The sequence below is a fragment of the Taeniopygia guttata genome, chromosome Z, assembly GCF_048771995.1.
Source record: "Taeniopygia guttata chromosome Z, bTaeGut7.mat, whole genome shotgun sequence".
In the NCBI taxonomy this organism is placed as follows: Eukaryota; Metazoa; Chordata; class Aves; order Passeriformes; family Estrildidae; genus Taeniopygia; species Taeniopygia guttata.
This window is the reverse complement of record NC_133063.1, coordinates 47,341,063-47,353,123: the sequence shown is the minus strand read 5'-3', so window position 1 is coordinate 47,353,123 and position 12,061 is coordinate 47,341,063. Positions and strand designations below refer to the sequence as shown.

Genomic DNA, 12,061 nt, shown 5'->3' with positions numbered 1-12,061 from the left:
TTCTCCCTGCCAGAATATGCTCTAGGTTCTGGCAGTACAGGCTGCAGCCCTGACTGAGGCAGATTCTACATCCTGGAGAGGGACCAGCATGATGTGGGGACCCACCGCCAGGTCGTACAGGGTCATGTGCTTATGCTGTGCAAGGAACAGACCCCTTCCTGGCTTTCCCAAGGATGGATCTGACTAGGCTGCCCTCCTCAGGCCTGAGCCTGACCCAGAAACTTTGGGTTGACATCCCAGCCTGGCTGTAGCCCACTCCCACCACCTGACCATCATCTGACACCACCATCTATAGGTACAACCCACAGTGGGCTCCCTTGGGACAGGTGTGATCTAGGGAGGAGAATAAGACCCTAATATGCAGGTGTGGTTTGTGACTTTTGACACAGTAATAGACTTTACTATAGAGGAACATGGTGGCTGTGTTAGCAGAGCTTTCCATGAAGCCTGATTCTCAAAAGCCACAGCTACTTCTCCTTTTCCTTGTGGTTTTGTGGATAGTTTTGAGCCCCCGGTGCTCTTCTCTATCAGAAGTAAATCTGATTGTAAATTTCAGGTGATTTGGGTTTTTTCTCTCTTCAGTCTGAAAGTCTGAGTCCTGGTAGTTCTTCGACAACCGAATGGTTCTCCAGGAAACAGCCCATCAATCACATTTGCAATGATATTGAATTCAATGCATATAGCTGAGTGTGCTGGCTTTCAGTATTTCTTCAGCATTTTTCTAATGGATGCTATATACCAAGAAAAGAACAAATCTCAAAACAATGATAAATTTCTAAGGAAGGAGAGGCCAAACACAGATTTCGAGGCCTTAGGACCAGGGAAAAGAAATAACCGCATCAGGGGCAGTAGGAAGCCTGTTTTACCACTTGTGAAATTTTGAAGCTTGACTGTCTAATTCCATTGGTTTTGCTTCTTTCACATACAAGAGACAGTCAGTGAGAGTGTTGGTGTCTAACTCTGGGATTTTATCAGGACATGACCCAGTGAGTGCTGTGTGTGGCCATTCTACTGCACAGGAACAAGAAAAACCTGGTTCCCAAAGGACACGGATCCACCAAGGAAACAAAGAGGACTGACTTAGTGCTGCTGTTCCTCTTGCTGAAAGCTTTCTAGAAGACTTCACTCATCTACCTCACAACAGCTGCATGTGACACAGCTGGACTTGATGTAATGATGTTCCCAAATGGATCTTCGGAGACATCTAGCTTACAGAAAGCCCTCAGTGTTGCTGGTTTACTGGGATAATACATATAGATATCCCAAGCAGTGTCCTGAGGATGGTGGTTCGTGGGAAGGGATCTCCCAGGGAACTGAGGGCCAATGAGTTCCAGCTGAGTGGTGAAAAACGCCCTGGGTGACAGCATCCATTCCCAGAACACTGAGAGTGTTGCACCATAGGGCAATTGTGCTCGTCTATCTAGGAAAACTCAGGGAGAGGGACTCTGTAAAGAACAGAGTTGAAAGAGGAATGGCCCAGGAGAGCTGCAACAGCACACGGAGTCAGGACTCAAGGACTTGAAGTTGTGCAAGAGTTTGTGAGCTGAAAAGAGGCTCAGAGAGGAGCTTGGTGGTGACATCTGCAGGGACAGGAGACGGGGCGAGTGTGAGTCCCCAAATAAAGAGCATTTAGGGAATCCTCTGCCATACCCAAAGACCCTACCTGAGCTCAACAGTAACAGGAACAAGACACCTCCATCCATCTCCAAGGAGACCCTTTTATACCCATACTGTCCACACTGTCCTTCTTGAGTGCTTCCCGTTCTAAAAGGCACGGACAAAGAGCAGCTCAGAGCAGGAAAGGTTTGGAGAAGAAAGGAAAAGAGAACACTTCCAGGTTCAGGTGCTTGTCTGATGTGGAAACTCTAGGATTCAACAGCAAGAATGTTGCAGCTGGATTAGTTCAAGGTAATAAGAATAAAGATTTTTGGAAGTATTTAAAAGATACGTAGATATGGTACTTAGGAACATGTTTTAGTGGTGGGCTTATTGTGCTGGCTTAGTGGTTAGACTTGATCATCATATAAGTGTTTTCCAACATAAATTATTCCATGATTTGAAAGAGAAAGTGATGCATGCAGCCTAGGGTGGCCTTGGGCACATTAATCAGGGGTGTGTTCCTCAACATCCTCCGCTGGATCTGGAAGGAGAGAGACAGACCTGAGAAGGTTTTGGAGGTGCTTATTTTGGAGCAGGGCTATGGGAGCCTGCAGTAGCCAGGGAAAAGGCTGGACTAAGACACCTGGGAGACTGCATGGAGCCTGTACCCACTGTCTGTGGGAAGACGTGTGAGAATCAACACCGAGGCTGGTGGGACGCTCTCTTTCCAAAGAGGAAGCTTATTGCACCACATGTGATTCCCCTGTGCGGCTGTCTCACTTCTGTGTGAGTGCCTGTCCTGTGCAGGGCTGCGCAGACACCTTTTCTGAGCTGCTCATGCTGAGTCCTGCCCGGGGACTTCATGCCAGCATGGCCCTGCCAGCACTGGCTCTGACATTCTTCCTGGCCCTTGCTTCTCCGCTGCTGGCACGGGGACAGAAGCGCCACGGTTCTGAGAACCCACGGGCATATCAGGAAGCAGGTAAGAGTGGATTGTGCCTCTCTATTACAAAAATGGTTTTGCTGCTCCTCTACCTGTGCATTTGCTACATGGCTTTACCCTGCTTGGCCCGCAGCTGAGGCTATGAGAGGGCTGGAGCAGGTATCTGCATGTGCCTGAGACACTCAGGCATCCTTCATGTTGTGGTGGGACAGAGCTCCATTTGGGATGGAGGGCAGCAAGCCTTGATGTGCTGGGAAACTTCCATGGGATTTGCAGTGTCCCTCTAGGAGGTGGGTAGTGTTGCTGGGAGCAGGAGGCGGCTGGGTCTTGTTGTGCAGCACACAGATGAATCCAGAGCAATCAGAGCAGTGATGGCCTTTCTGGGCAGTTCAAGCACTCCTGTCACATCACTCCTGTGATGATGGTGATCATCAAAGACATGAGCTCTCTTAGCTGTGATTCCTGCTCTCTCCCATAGTCCCTGGGGCTCAGGGAACTGTAGTTTGGTGGGATTGTTCACATGAAGAGGCTTGTTCTATTCTTTCTCCATGCCAGCAGAGTTAGGGGCAGCTCCTGTGTCTCTGCTAGGCTCTTCCTACAAAGAATGTGAGTTTTCCTGCAGTGATTATGTGCTGTGCCCTGGGCTTGCTGGTACCTGTTGAGGTCCCCATGGAGTATGGCATGGCTAGGGGATGATCTGTAAGTATTCTCTCTGTAGGGAAATGGGAGCAGAAGTGGCTAGCCAAATCATCAGATGGGTTGTGAGGTTGTGAGTCATGCTGCCTATAACTGGCGGCTCAAGGGATGCTGCCTTTCCAGCAGTGGGCAGCTCTCAGCTGTCCAGAACAGGATGGAACCTCTTCTCCCCTAGTCTGTACTCGTGTCTACTGACCCAAAAGGATACTGGATGTCACCCTTGGGCAGGGTGTGTGTTACTTCAGGGTGTTTAATGGCAGGAGGTGGGAAGGTGTGTGAGGGGGGTGCCTGGTGAGGCTGGGACAAAGTTAAGGGTTTCATGTCTGTCAGGTAGCTTTCTGTCAGTGAGGTGTGTGATCTGAGGGCACTGGGAGAGACACTGAAGAAGTTTCATGTCTGCACCACACGGTCTAAAAGGATGGGGCTGGTGACCACTGTCCTTTGGAGTGGGGAGTTGGGATGAGGTTTGCCATGATGGCGTGGAAACCTGCTGCCAGAAAAGGGAAGTGGTGAGTGCTGGCTGGCGGGAAGTGGGCAGTTGTAGCTGAAGAGAGGCGTTTTATCCCCCTTCAGGGAAGGCCAGCTCCATGCCCACTGCCTTCTCATGGACTTGTTTTGCACTGAGTGAGAAAGTCTATGTGACATGTCCACCACAGCAGGACAGGGCAGGCTCATTTTGGATGATGTGCAGAGGCTAGGCTGAGTGCACTGAGCAGGGTGTGAGGTTTGTGGCCACTGGTGTGAACTTAGGTTGTCTGAGGGACACACTCCATTGAAAGCTTCTTTCACCCAGTGTGGAAAAAGCTGATTAACACACAGAGTCAAGGTATTTGATTTATTTACAGTTCTGCACAGAAAAGTGTGCTAGGTGGCAAATCCACACAGCCAGCACACTGAGGCAGACAAAAGCAGATATACTGACAGAGACACAGTCTTTGGCTATTAGTATATCTTACTGAAGTCACTGCTTGCCTGCGTTACTATGACTCATCCTTTCCCTTCTTCACTGTAAAAGCACAGTGTTCCAAGAAATCATGGTACATGCTAAGAGAGTGGTGGTCTTTTTGAGAGAGGGCATCAAATAACTGAGAACGTGGGTTTTTACTACAATTAAGAGCAAGGATTCATTACTAGGGTGATGAATAGTGTAACAAAAGTCATCAAAACTGGGTGTTTTCTAGCTCACAGGTAAACATCCTGGATGAGAAAGGTGTTATTTTTTTGTTTTTCCACTTTCAAGGACTCAGACGATTCATTTTCTGTCTGCTTCATTCCTGTAGTTACTGCTTCCACTGCAGAATTGCTTGGTTCATTCTCTTGTTACCTGCAACTTTACTCATATTATTTACAATTGCTGCTGGCAGTCACTTCTTGGGGACCAAGCTGTGGAGTCTGGAATGGCAGCAGAGACTCCCTAGGCCTGGTGCACTCCCCCAGCCCCTGTATTTGTGGGAGAGAGCAGCATCCCCCAGGCTGCTGGATCCCTCTGGCTGGGCTGTCTCTGCAGCAGCGGGTGGGCAGGATAACCCTGTGGATAACCCTCCTGCACTGCCCCTGAGGGTGTGAGGAGGGATAAAGCATCTGGGGGATGGGGCTCATCCGGGGAGGTGCCATCTCTGCCATCTCTCTGAACAGAGAGGGATTGGCGCCCCTCCACATAGAACTCCCTCATCCTTATGGATGCTGCTGGAGCCCAGTGACCCTCAGGCTCTGCCTCCTGGCCTTTGCACACAGGAAAATGTGAAGCTCCCTCAGACTGGGACCCCAAACTGCAGTTTACGCCAAGGAAGAGCAACTATGCCTTGAACGAAGTGGTGCAGCTCAGCTGTGCTGGGGAGTTTGTGCCATCTGTCCGGCAGATTCAATGCATTTCCAGAGGGGCCCAGATGCAGTGGAATGAGACTGCCACCTGCAAGGGTAAGCACAGCCCTGCACCACCGTGGCCCAGGGTCCTGAGCTGGTGACAGACCCTCTGTGACCTGGTCATGCACATGACAGTGCAGGAATGGCAGACCTGGATGCCTTGGCTTTCCCCCATGTCCTGGCAGTGACAATGCTCCTTTTGTCTCAGCACCTTGCTGTAGGCACATGCTGGGCTCTGTGCTCCTGGGGAGAGGAATCCTTCCCAGCCAGCATCTCCTGCCTCAGCATGGAGTAGGAATAGCTGCAGGGGTTCTGCTTTTTGCCTGGAAAGCTTCTCAAAGGTTTGGGTTGTCTCTGGTATGGGAGGCTGTTATCGCAGCATGGCTCACCTGCACATGAGGGAGACAAGAAAATGGGGGCTCAAATGCCCCATAGAGAGGGCAGAATCCAAGGGAGGCTTGTGAGTCCAGGAGATGGGGTAACAAGGAGCCCTGTGTTCTTGGAGAGTGTCTGGGCACATGACACTCCTATGTGTTGGGGCGAATAGTCAGGGTCATGAGAGATCCATCCCATGTCTCCTCTCATAACCTCCCAAAAGTACTCCTCACCCAATTTTACCTCTGACAGAAACATGCCAAAGGCCTGCTTGGTGGGACCCCAGACTCCAGCTGGCACCAGCCCGTGACAGTTACACAGAGAATGAAGAAGTGACTCTGAGCTGCAGCAGTGGTTTCCAGCCGTCCTTCACCCATGTCAAATGTGCAAATAGGGTTCAGCCACTGAATTATCAGCCAGTGTGGCTGGGGAGAAACAGCAGTGGTGTGTGGATTCAAGTTCAGGGGAACATAGTGTGCATTGGTAAGCAGGGTGTCAGGAAATGCTTCCTACAGAACTCTGTGGTCAATTTATGCCCTGTTCATCCATCTCCAAGCTTCCATCATCACTGTGGTCAGGGATGCAATTCTGAAGCCTTGTTGGGGCTGCTTGGGTCTCAGGCATTTGATACCTGAGACCATTCCCCTATTGAATTCTGGCACATCCTTGTCTACCACCTGCCTGGGCAGGCCCCAGCCCCAGCTGACACTCATAAGGAAAGCCCCATCCCAACCAGCCTTGCAAAGGTGACCCATCCTAGCAGATGGATGTGTCACCTTCCCGCTTCTTTCATTGGCTAGAGGGACTGCTGGGGATTGCTGAGACCCCACCACATACCCTGCTCCTCCTTGGAACCTCCCAGCCCAACTAACATGCACTTTCACCTCTGCCAGAAACATGCAAAAAACCTCACTGGGACTCCAGACTCCAGCTGGCACCAGAGCAGGAGAGTTACAGGAAGAACGAAGAAGTGATTCTGAGCTGTCCCAAGGGTTTCCAGACACCTTTCACCCATATCAAATGTACAGGAAAAGTTCTGTCTGTTATCAATGGAAAACCTATACACAGAGAAGCTTGGACTGGAAAGGACAGCAGAGGCAGTGTGATCAACATTCAGCCCAAGTTCAGGGTACAGTGCCTTGGTAAGGAGGCATCAGGAGCATTCCTGACTGCCCTGCTCTGCCCTTCCTGAGCAGGGAAGGTAGCCTGCGGGGGCACAGGAAGCTTCTGGCTCTGTGCTGCCCAGGGAAATGGGAGGTGGTGCTGAAGACATTGTCAAGGCTGCTCCTGAGTCTGCTCTGTGCCTGCCCTAGGGTTCCAGGGGTGCCCTGGTGGGGGAGATGGCTGATGCCAACTTTAGACCCTGAAGGTCCTGGCAGGAGGGAGTTTTGGTACAAAGGTCCCTGCCTTGATACCAAAGTAGCCATTTTGGCAGTAACCAGCACTGCCCATGGCACAGGAGGTCAGGGGCCATGCAGGGCTTCAGGCTGTGTTCACAGGGGGCTGGGTGGTGTGTGGGAGACACAGGTCTCCCTAAGGGCTCCTGGCAAGAGCATGTGCTGAAAGTCAGGAGTACAATGTTGTAGGTCTGACAGGTGGCACAGGGGATGAGGGTAAAGGTGTGTCCCCCTCCTCGTGTGCTGGTTCTCTCTCCCTGTGCCTGCTGCATGCTGTCACTGCAGTGCCAGCTTTGGGACTCAGACTTTATGCCTTCTCAGGAGGAATCAGGGTGTTGTCATCCTGCCTGAGGGACAAACAGAGTCTCTGGGCAGGCTTTGTGTACATACCCCACGTGGTTTCCCCTCAGTCCCTGACTCCAGCTCGTCCTAGCCCTTCCCAGGAGACCTGGGGGGAAGATGTTTGGAGTCCTTCTTGTCCTCATCCTCTTGCCAGGAACTGATGTGGAAGGGCTGCTCTGTGCAGTGTCCTGGAGTTTACCTCTTGCCCTGCTGGATCAGGGAAGAGGATGCCTTGCTCCATTCCCTGTCATGCCCTGCAGAGCCACACTGCCCAGCTAACACCTTCCCATCTTGTTGGTGCAGAAAAATGCCAGAAGCCCCAGTGGGACTCCAGGTTTATCTTTGACCAAGAACAGGGGACCTTCAACCCAAACGAAGTGGTGAAGATGTGGTGTCCTGAAGGGTACTGGCCTCCACCCATGGAGATCAAATGTGTGACATTGAAGCCAAGGGAAGGTTCCACGATTCCTCGTAGTGGCTGGATAGTGAGGAATGGCACAGACACGTGGCACGTTATGGAAGGGAACTTGACCTGTGTGGGTAAGTGAGCAAGCCAGACACTCTCCAGTGCTCTCAATCTGTCTTCCCCAAGCATGGAGAGCAATTCTGCATGTGTGGCACAGCATCAGCGCCCTGTGCTGGGGGTGGTCAGGGTATGGCAGAGAAATCCAGAGAAAATTCTGCATGCATCCCAGATTTACATCTCTGCTGTTGGCAACTCTGGCATGTATAGTCTGGGAGAAGGCAGAATGTCCTTGTCTACTCTGTGCTGGGGACAGGCAAGTGAGGGAATGGTGGGGTTGATGGAGTTTGATGTCAAGGCTTGGAGGGAGGGAGGCAGGGAGTGATCCTCTTGGAATGTTCCCTTCACAGATGTCCTCCAGGTTGTTCCTGAGACCCTGAAGGTTTCCAGCACCAGCATCAAACTGAACTGGACCTGCATGCTCCCTCATATGTGCCAGCATATTCGGGCCAGGTGCCAGCTGGAGCAGCATTTCTCCCCAAACTGTGAGGCTGAGGAGGTGAAGGTAGAGGAGATACTACAAGGCCAGGAGGGAATTTTCACCTGCTCCGCTCTGCAGCCCTTCACTGTCTACGCTGTCACCATCTCCCTGCTGCCTAGCACAGTCCTGTACACACGGCTCATCAGGACAAAGGAAATGGGTATGTTTACATGAAAAGTCAGGATGCCCTTCACCCTGAAGCTCAGCCAGAGCATCTGCTCCCTGCTGTGATGGTCCTGATATCAGAACTGCTTGCAGCCTGTGGGGATCTGGAGAAGGGGCTGTGCAGGGCCCTACAGCACAGAGTTCCCCCTCCTCACCACACCATTTCTGCAGAGGCACAAGCAGCCTTTGTGGGGAACGAATAATTGCTATGTAGTCATGATCGCGTTCTCCTGTGCTTCCAGTGCCAGACAAACCAGAGAAGCTGTGGCTGGATCACAGCACAGGGTCCCTCAGGTGGAAGGCGCTGCCCTCCTGCAAAGGGGAGATCATTGGATACCAGGTACTGGGAGTCCATGGAGTGCCTGTGGTCCCCCTCACCTAGTCTGGAGCTCTGTGCAGATAGCCTGAGGAGAGGTGGGAACCTTCCTTGGCCAGGGCCCACAGGCTGTACCCTGCTGGTGTTCCTGGTAGGGCCTGGTCCCTTCCTGTGCCCAGCCAGCAGTAGCAGCCCCTCTCCACAGAGCTGCCCAGTGCAGAAGCAGGATGTTGGTGCTACTGTCTAGCAGCTCCCTGTCCTTCCTCCAGCTGAACATCACCACCATGAGAGCAGAGGACGGCAGCTTCCTTGAATTCAGTCAGGTGTTGGTGAACCAGTCTGTCTCTGAGTATATGCCACCTCATCAGACAGCTGGCAGCAAATACCTGGTCACGGTGCAGGGCCTGACGGCAGCTGGGGCTGGGGCTGCATCACAGCTGGAATTCCAAACCTACATCCTGGGTAATGGTTGTTCTGCCCTGTGTCTCATTGGGGTGGCTTCTCAGGGGTGAGTGCTGAGTGTGGAGCAACTTCCAGACCTGTGTGTGGACCCAACCTGTCCCAGCTCAGGCAGGGGCAGGGAGTGTGGGCACGTGGCCCAGCAGTGGGCATGAAGCTGGGGGAGTCTTTCCTTGAGGGCTTTCATTGGCAGGTCCGCAGAGGGGCTGCACCGCTTCAGCCACGATTTGTGCCTTTTATACCAGACTTGCCCTCTCTGCTCTTCCACTGAAGAAGGTGACACCCATTCCTGCATTTGGGTGAACAGGTGGCTCAAGGTCAGAAAGCACGAGGGCTACTGAGCTGGGTCTGTGTTCTCCTGCTGTGTGCAGGATGGCTGAGCAGGCTGCCAGACCCTCCAGCTGGGACAGGGACAAGGCCCTGTGCTCCAGAGCCTCCCTCTGCCCTGCCCAAGCAGAGGACAGGCAGGGGAAGGCTTGCTGCCTGTCCCTGCAGCAGCCAGGGCAGCATTTCTACACACGTGCAGACACCCAGCAGCAAGGCTGGTGCACCACTGCTCGTGCACAGCCCAGGCTGTGGCACTCACTCCTCTTGGTGTGTTAGTTTCAGGACAGCCTCTGGGCCCCTGGCCTGGGTCAGCAGTCACTGTAGTGGTGGTAGTGGTGCTGTTGATCCCCTTGTCTGCTGGGATCATCTGGTTCGTGCTGTTCAGGTGAGTTGCAGATTTGGAGTCTCGGTTCTGTCTCAGGCCATGCCGTGCTGTGGGGTGGGTGGGGATAGAGAGGGTTCCCCAGCTGCTCCCACCCTTCTATGGGGTAGAGGATGCAGCTGGCTGGTCCTAACACAAGTTTGCTCTAGGGCTCCTAGCTGGGGCTCTAAGCGTCTATTTCAGGGCTGGGATGGGGCCATGTGTGCTGAGAGACCCTCTCCCCTTGTTGCTGGTGCAGCCCCCACTGCTCCCCCATTCTGTCCCCTGGGGTGTAGGTGGGCAATGACTGTCAGGGCAGAGGGAGGGTGGGCAGAACCCTCCATGCCACTGCTGCTCGGTTCAGCAGGGTCTGGCCCAAGTCAGCCTCTCCCTGACTCAGGACTGCCCTTTGCCTTCCCAGAAAAAAGAAGAAGGCCTTGCCCAGCAAAGCCGAGGAGGATCAGTACACAGGTAGGATCCCCAGCAAAGAGGGGACTGTGGGGCTGGAGCTGGGAGGGGAGCAGGTGTATTTCAGGAGGGCCCGGTGGCATTCTGAGGTAGCTCCAGGCAGCCCCAGCTGGCTTTGGCTGACCTGTCAGACCAATGTGTCCCACATCTATTCCCAGCTGACACCCTGCTCAGTGGCCTCTTCCAGCAGCTCCTGGCTGCAGTGCCTCTGAGGTGCCAGCGAGGGCTGGGCAATGCTCCTCTTTCTCACTCTCACTGGGGTAGGCAGCAGCTCTTCTCAATCCTGATGGTGTGCATCCCAAGATGATCTGTAGCCGCCAGTGATGCTGCCTGCCGGAGGCTGCCCTGCTCATCCCACAGCCCCCAGGTCCCTCAGGCTGTTTCTGCCCTCTTGTCCCCCCCAGAGCTCCAGCCCTATGAGAATGTACATGGGGATAATTACTGCAAGATCGAGACTTTTCTTGAGAAGGATGAAGGTAGGAAATATGTTGTCCTGCCTGTGACCTCACATGGCCCACAGAGGGGACTGCCAGCTCTGATGGTGTGTCTGAGCTCCTCATGTTGCCAAGGGCATGCAGTAGCCTCTGCCCTGGATTCTCTTGTTCTCCTCAGGTAAGTATGGCCAGGCTGGAGAGCCCTTTCCTAAGCTGCTGCCTGTTCAGGAGAGTCAGCAGTGAGGAAGAAGAGGAGTGGACATCTGAGGCTCAATGATGATGGCACTTCCCTTCTCAAGGCTTGGTCCTCCACCACCGGAAGCATGACAATGAGTTTTCTCATGGGTTATTGCTTCCCCCAAGAATTTTCTTCTTCATCAAGCTCCAGAATCCTCTGCCACAGCACAGGAACAGCTTAAGGCATGGGATGACCTGCTTGTGCTAGCAAGGGCATGTCTTGGTAATTCTCCAGTATTCTGGCATAGCTATCTCACCAGCACCTTGGTGCCTGCAAATGTTCCTTGAGACTGGATGAGCTCACAACTCCTCATTCCAGCCTGTGTCCTTGTACCCATCTAGACCCTGTCCTCTGCTTGAGTTTAGCCTAGCTGTGCTGCCCTGGCCACGGTGCTGCTGTGTCTGAAACAACCAATAAATTGTTCGTGTTTGCAGGGGCTGCCTGGCCCACAAAAGCTCCCACCTTGTCATGGGTCCTCCTTGGTTTGTGTGTGAAAGCCTTGACTCTATGAATCTTCATGGAGGAGCTTGGAGTAGGCTTTTCCATCTGCTGGCAGCTCCAAGGAAGCACACCTGAGGTGTTGCATGCATGCTCCCAGTGCAATGCTTTGGGTGGCTGCTTTCCCTCCTCTCCATCCTACAGGTAACACCATCTCCACTTGCACAGCTGGGCCTCTGTGTTGGTTTGTGTCCTCTTCTGTGGGTGTTGGTGCTCATCTCCCATTTTGTGAGGTGCAGCTGCCACTGGTCCTCTTGGGATATCTGTGTCCTGCAGCCTTTGGGATCTGCTGGCTCTTGGCTGCTGCTGCTGTCCCATCCCCTCCAACAGCCACTGTCTCCCATCCTGTGGGGTGCCTGGTCCAGTGCAGCCTGGATGCTGAGAGTCCAAAGGTTCTCCTTGGTGAGGGGTGCACTGCTGGCAAATGGGGCAATCAACCTCCCTTTCCTCCAGCTTTGTGTGTTGCCTGTAATCATTCCATCTCTGTAATCATTCTCCTGCCCTTGGGCACAGAGGCTCTCCTGAGCTCCCTGGATTTGGGTGTGACAAGCTGGTTCTGGTTGCGCTTTTTACAGC

The 12,061-nt window shown here is 53.0% G+C and overlaps 1 protein-coding gene across 1 annotated transcript; it reads left to right on the top strand.

The window, feature by feature from the left end:
• The first annotated feature begins 2,469 nt into the window (after positions 1-2,469).
• On the top strand, positions 2,470-11,445 carry LOC101234008 (uncharacterized). Its single transcript, XM_072922833.1, has 10 exons — positions 2,470-2,581; positions 4,973-5,155; positions 7,519-7,755; positions 8,089-8,379; positions 8,627-8,724; positions 8,970-9,162; positions 9,763-9,871; positions 10,269-10,318; positions 10,720-10,791; positions 10,928-11,445. The coding sequence occupies exons 1-10, from the start codon at positions 2,470-2,472 to the stop codon at positions 10,990-10,992; spliced, it is 1,410 nt and encodes a 469-aa protein (XP_072778934.1). The 3' UTR covers positions 10,993-11,445.
• The last annotated feature ends 616 nt before the right edge of the window (positions 11,446-12,061 follow it).

Excerpts from the sequence above, each read along its gene's own strand:
- LOC101234008 (XM_072922833.1), top strand. The coding sequence starts at position 2,470 with ATGGCCCTGCCAGCACTGGCTCTGACATTCTTCCTGGCCCTTGCTTCT. Across the intron at positions 8,725-8,969 it reads GGGAGATCATTGGATACCAG|CTGAACATCACCACCATGAG; the intron begins GTACTGGGAGTC and ends TCCTTCCTCCAG. Across the intron at positions 10,319-10,719 it reads CGAGGAGGATCAGTACACAG|AGCTCCAGCCCTATGAGAAT; the intron begins GTAGGATCCCCA and ends TGTCCCCCCCAG.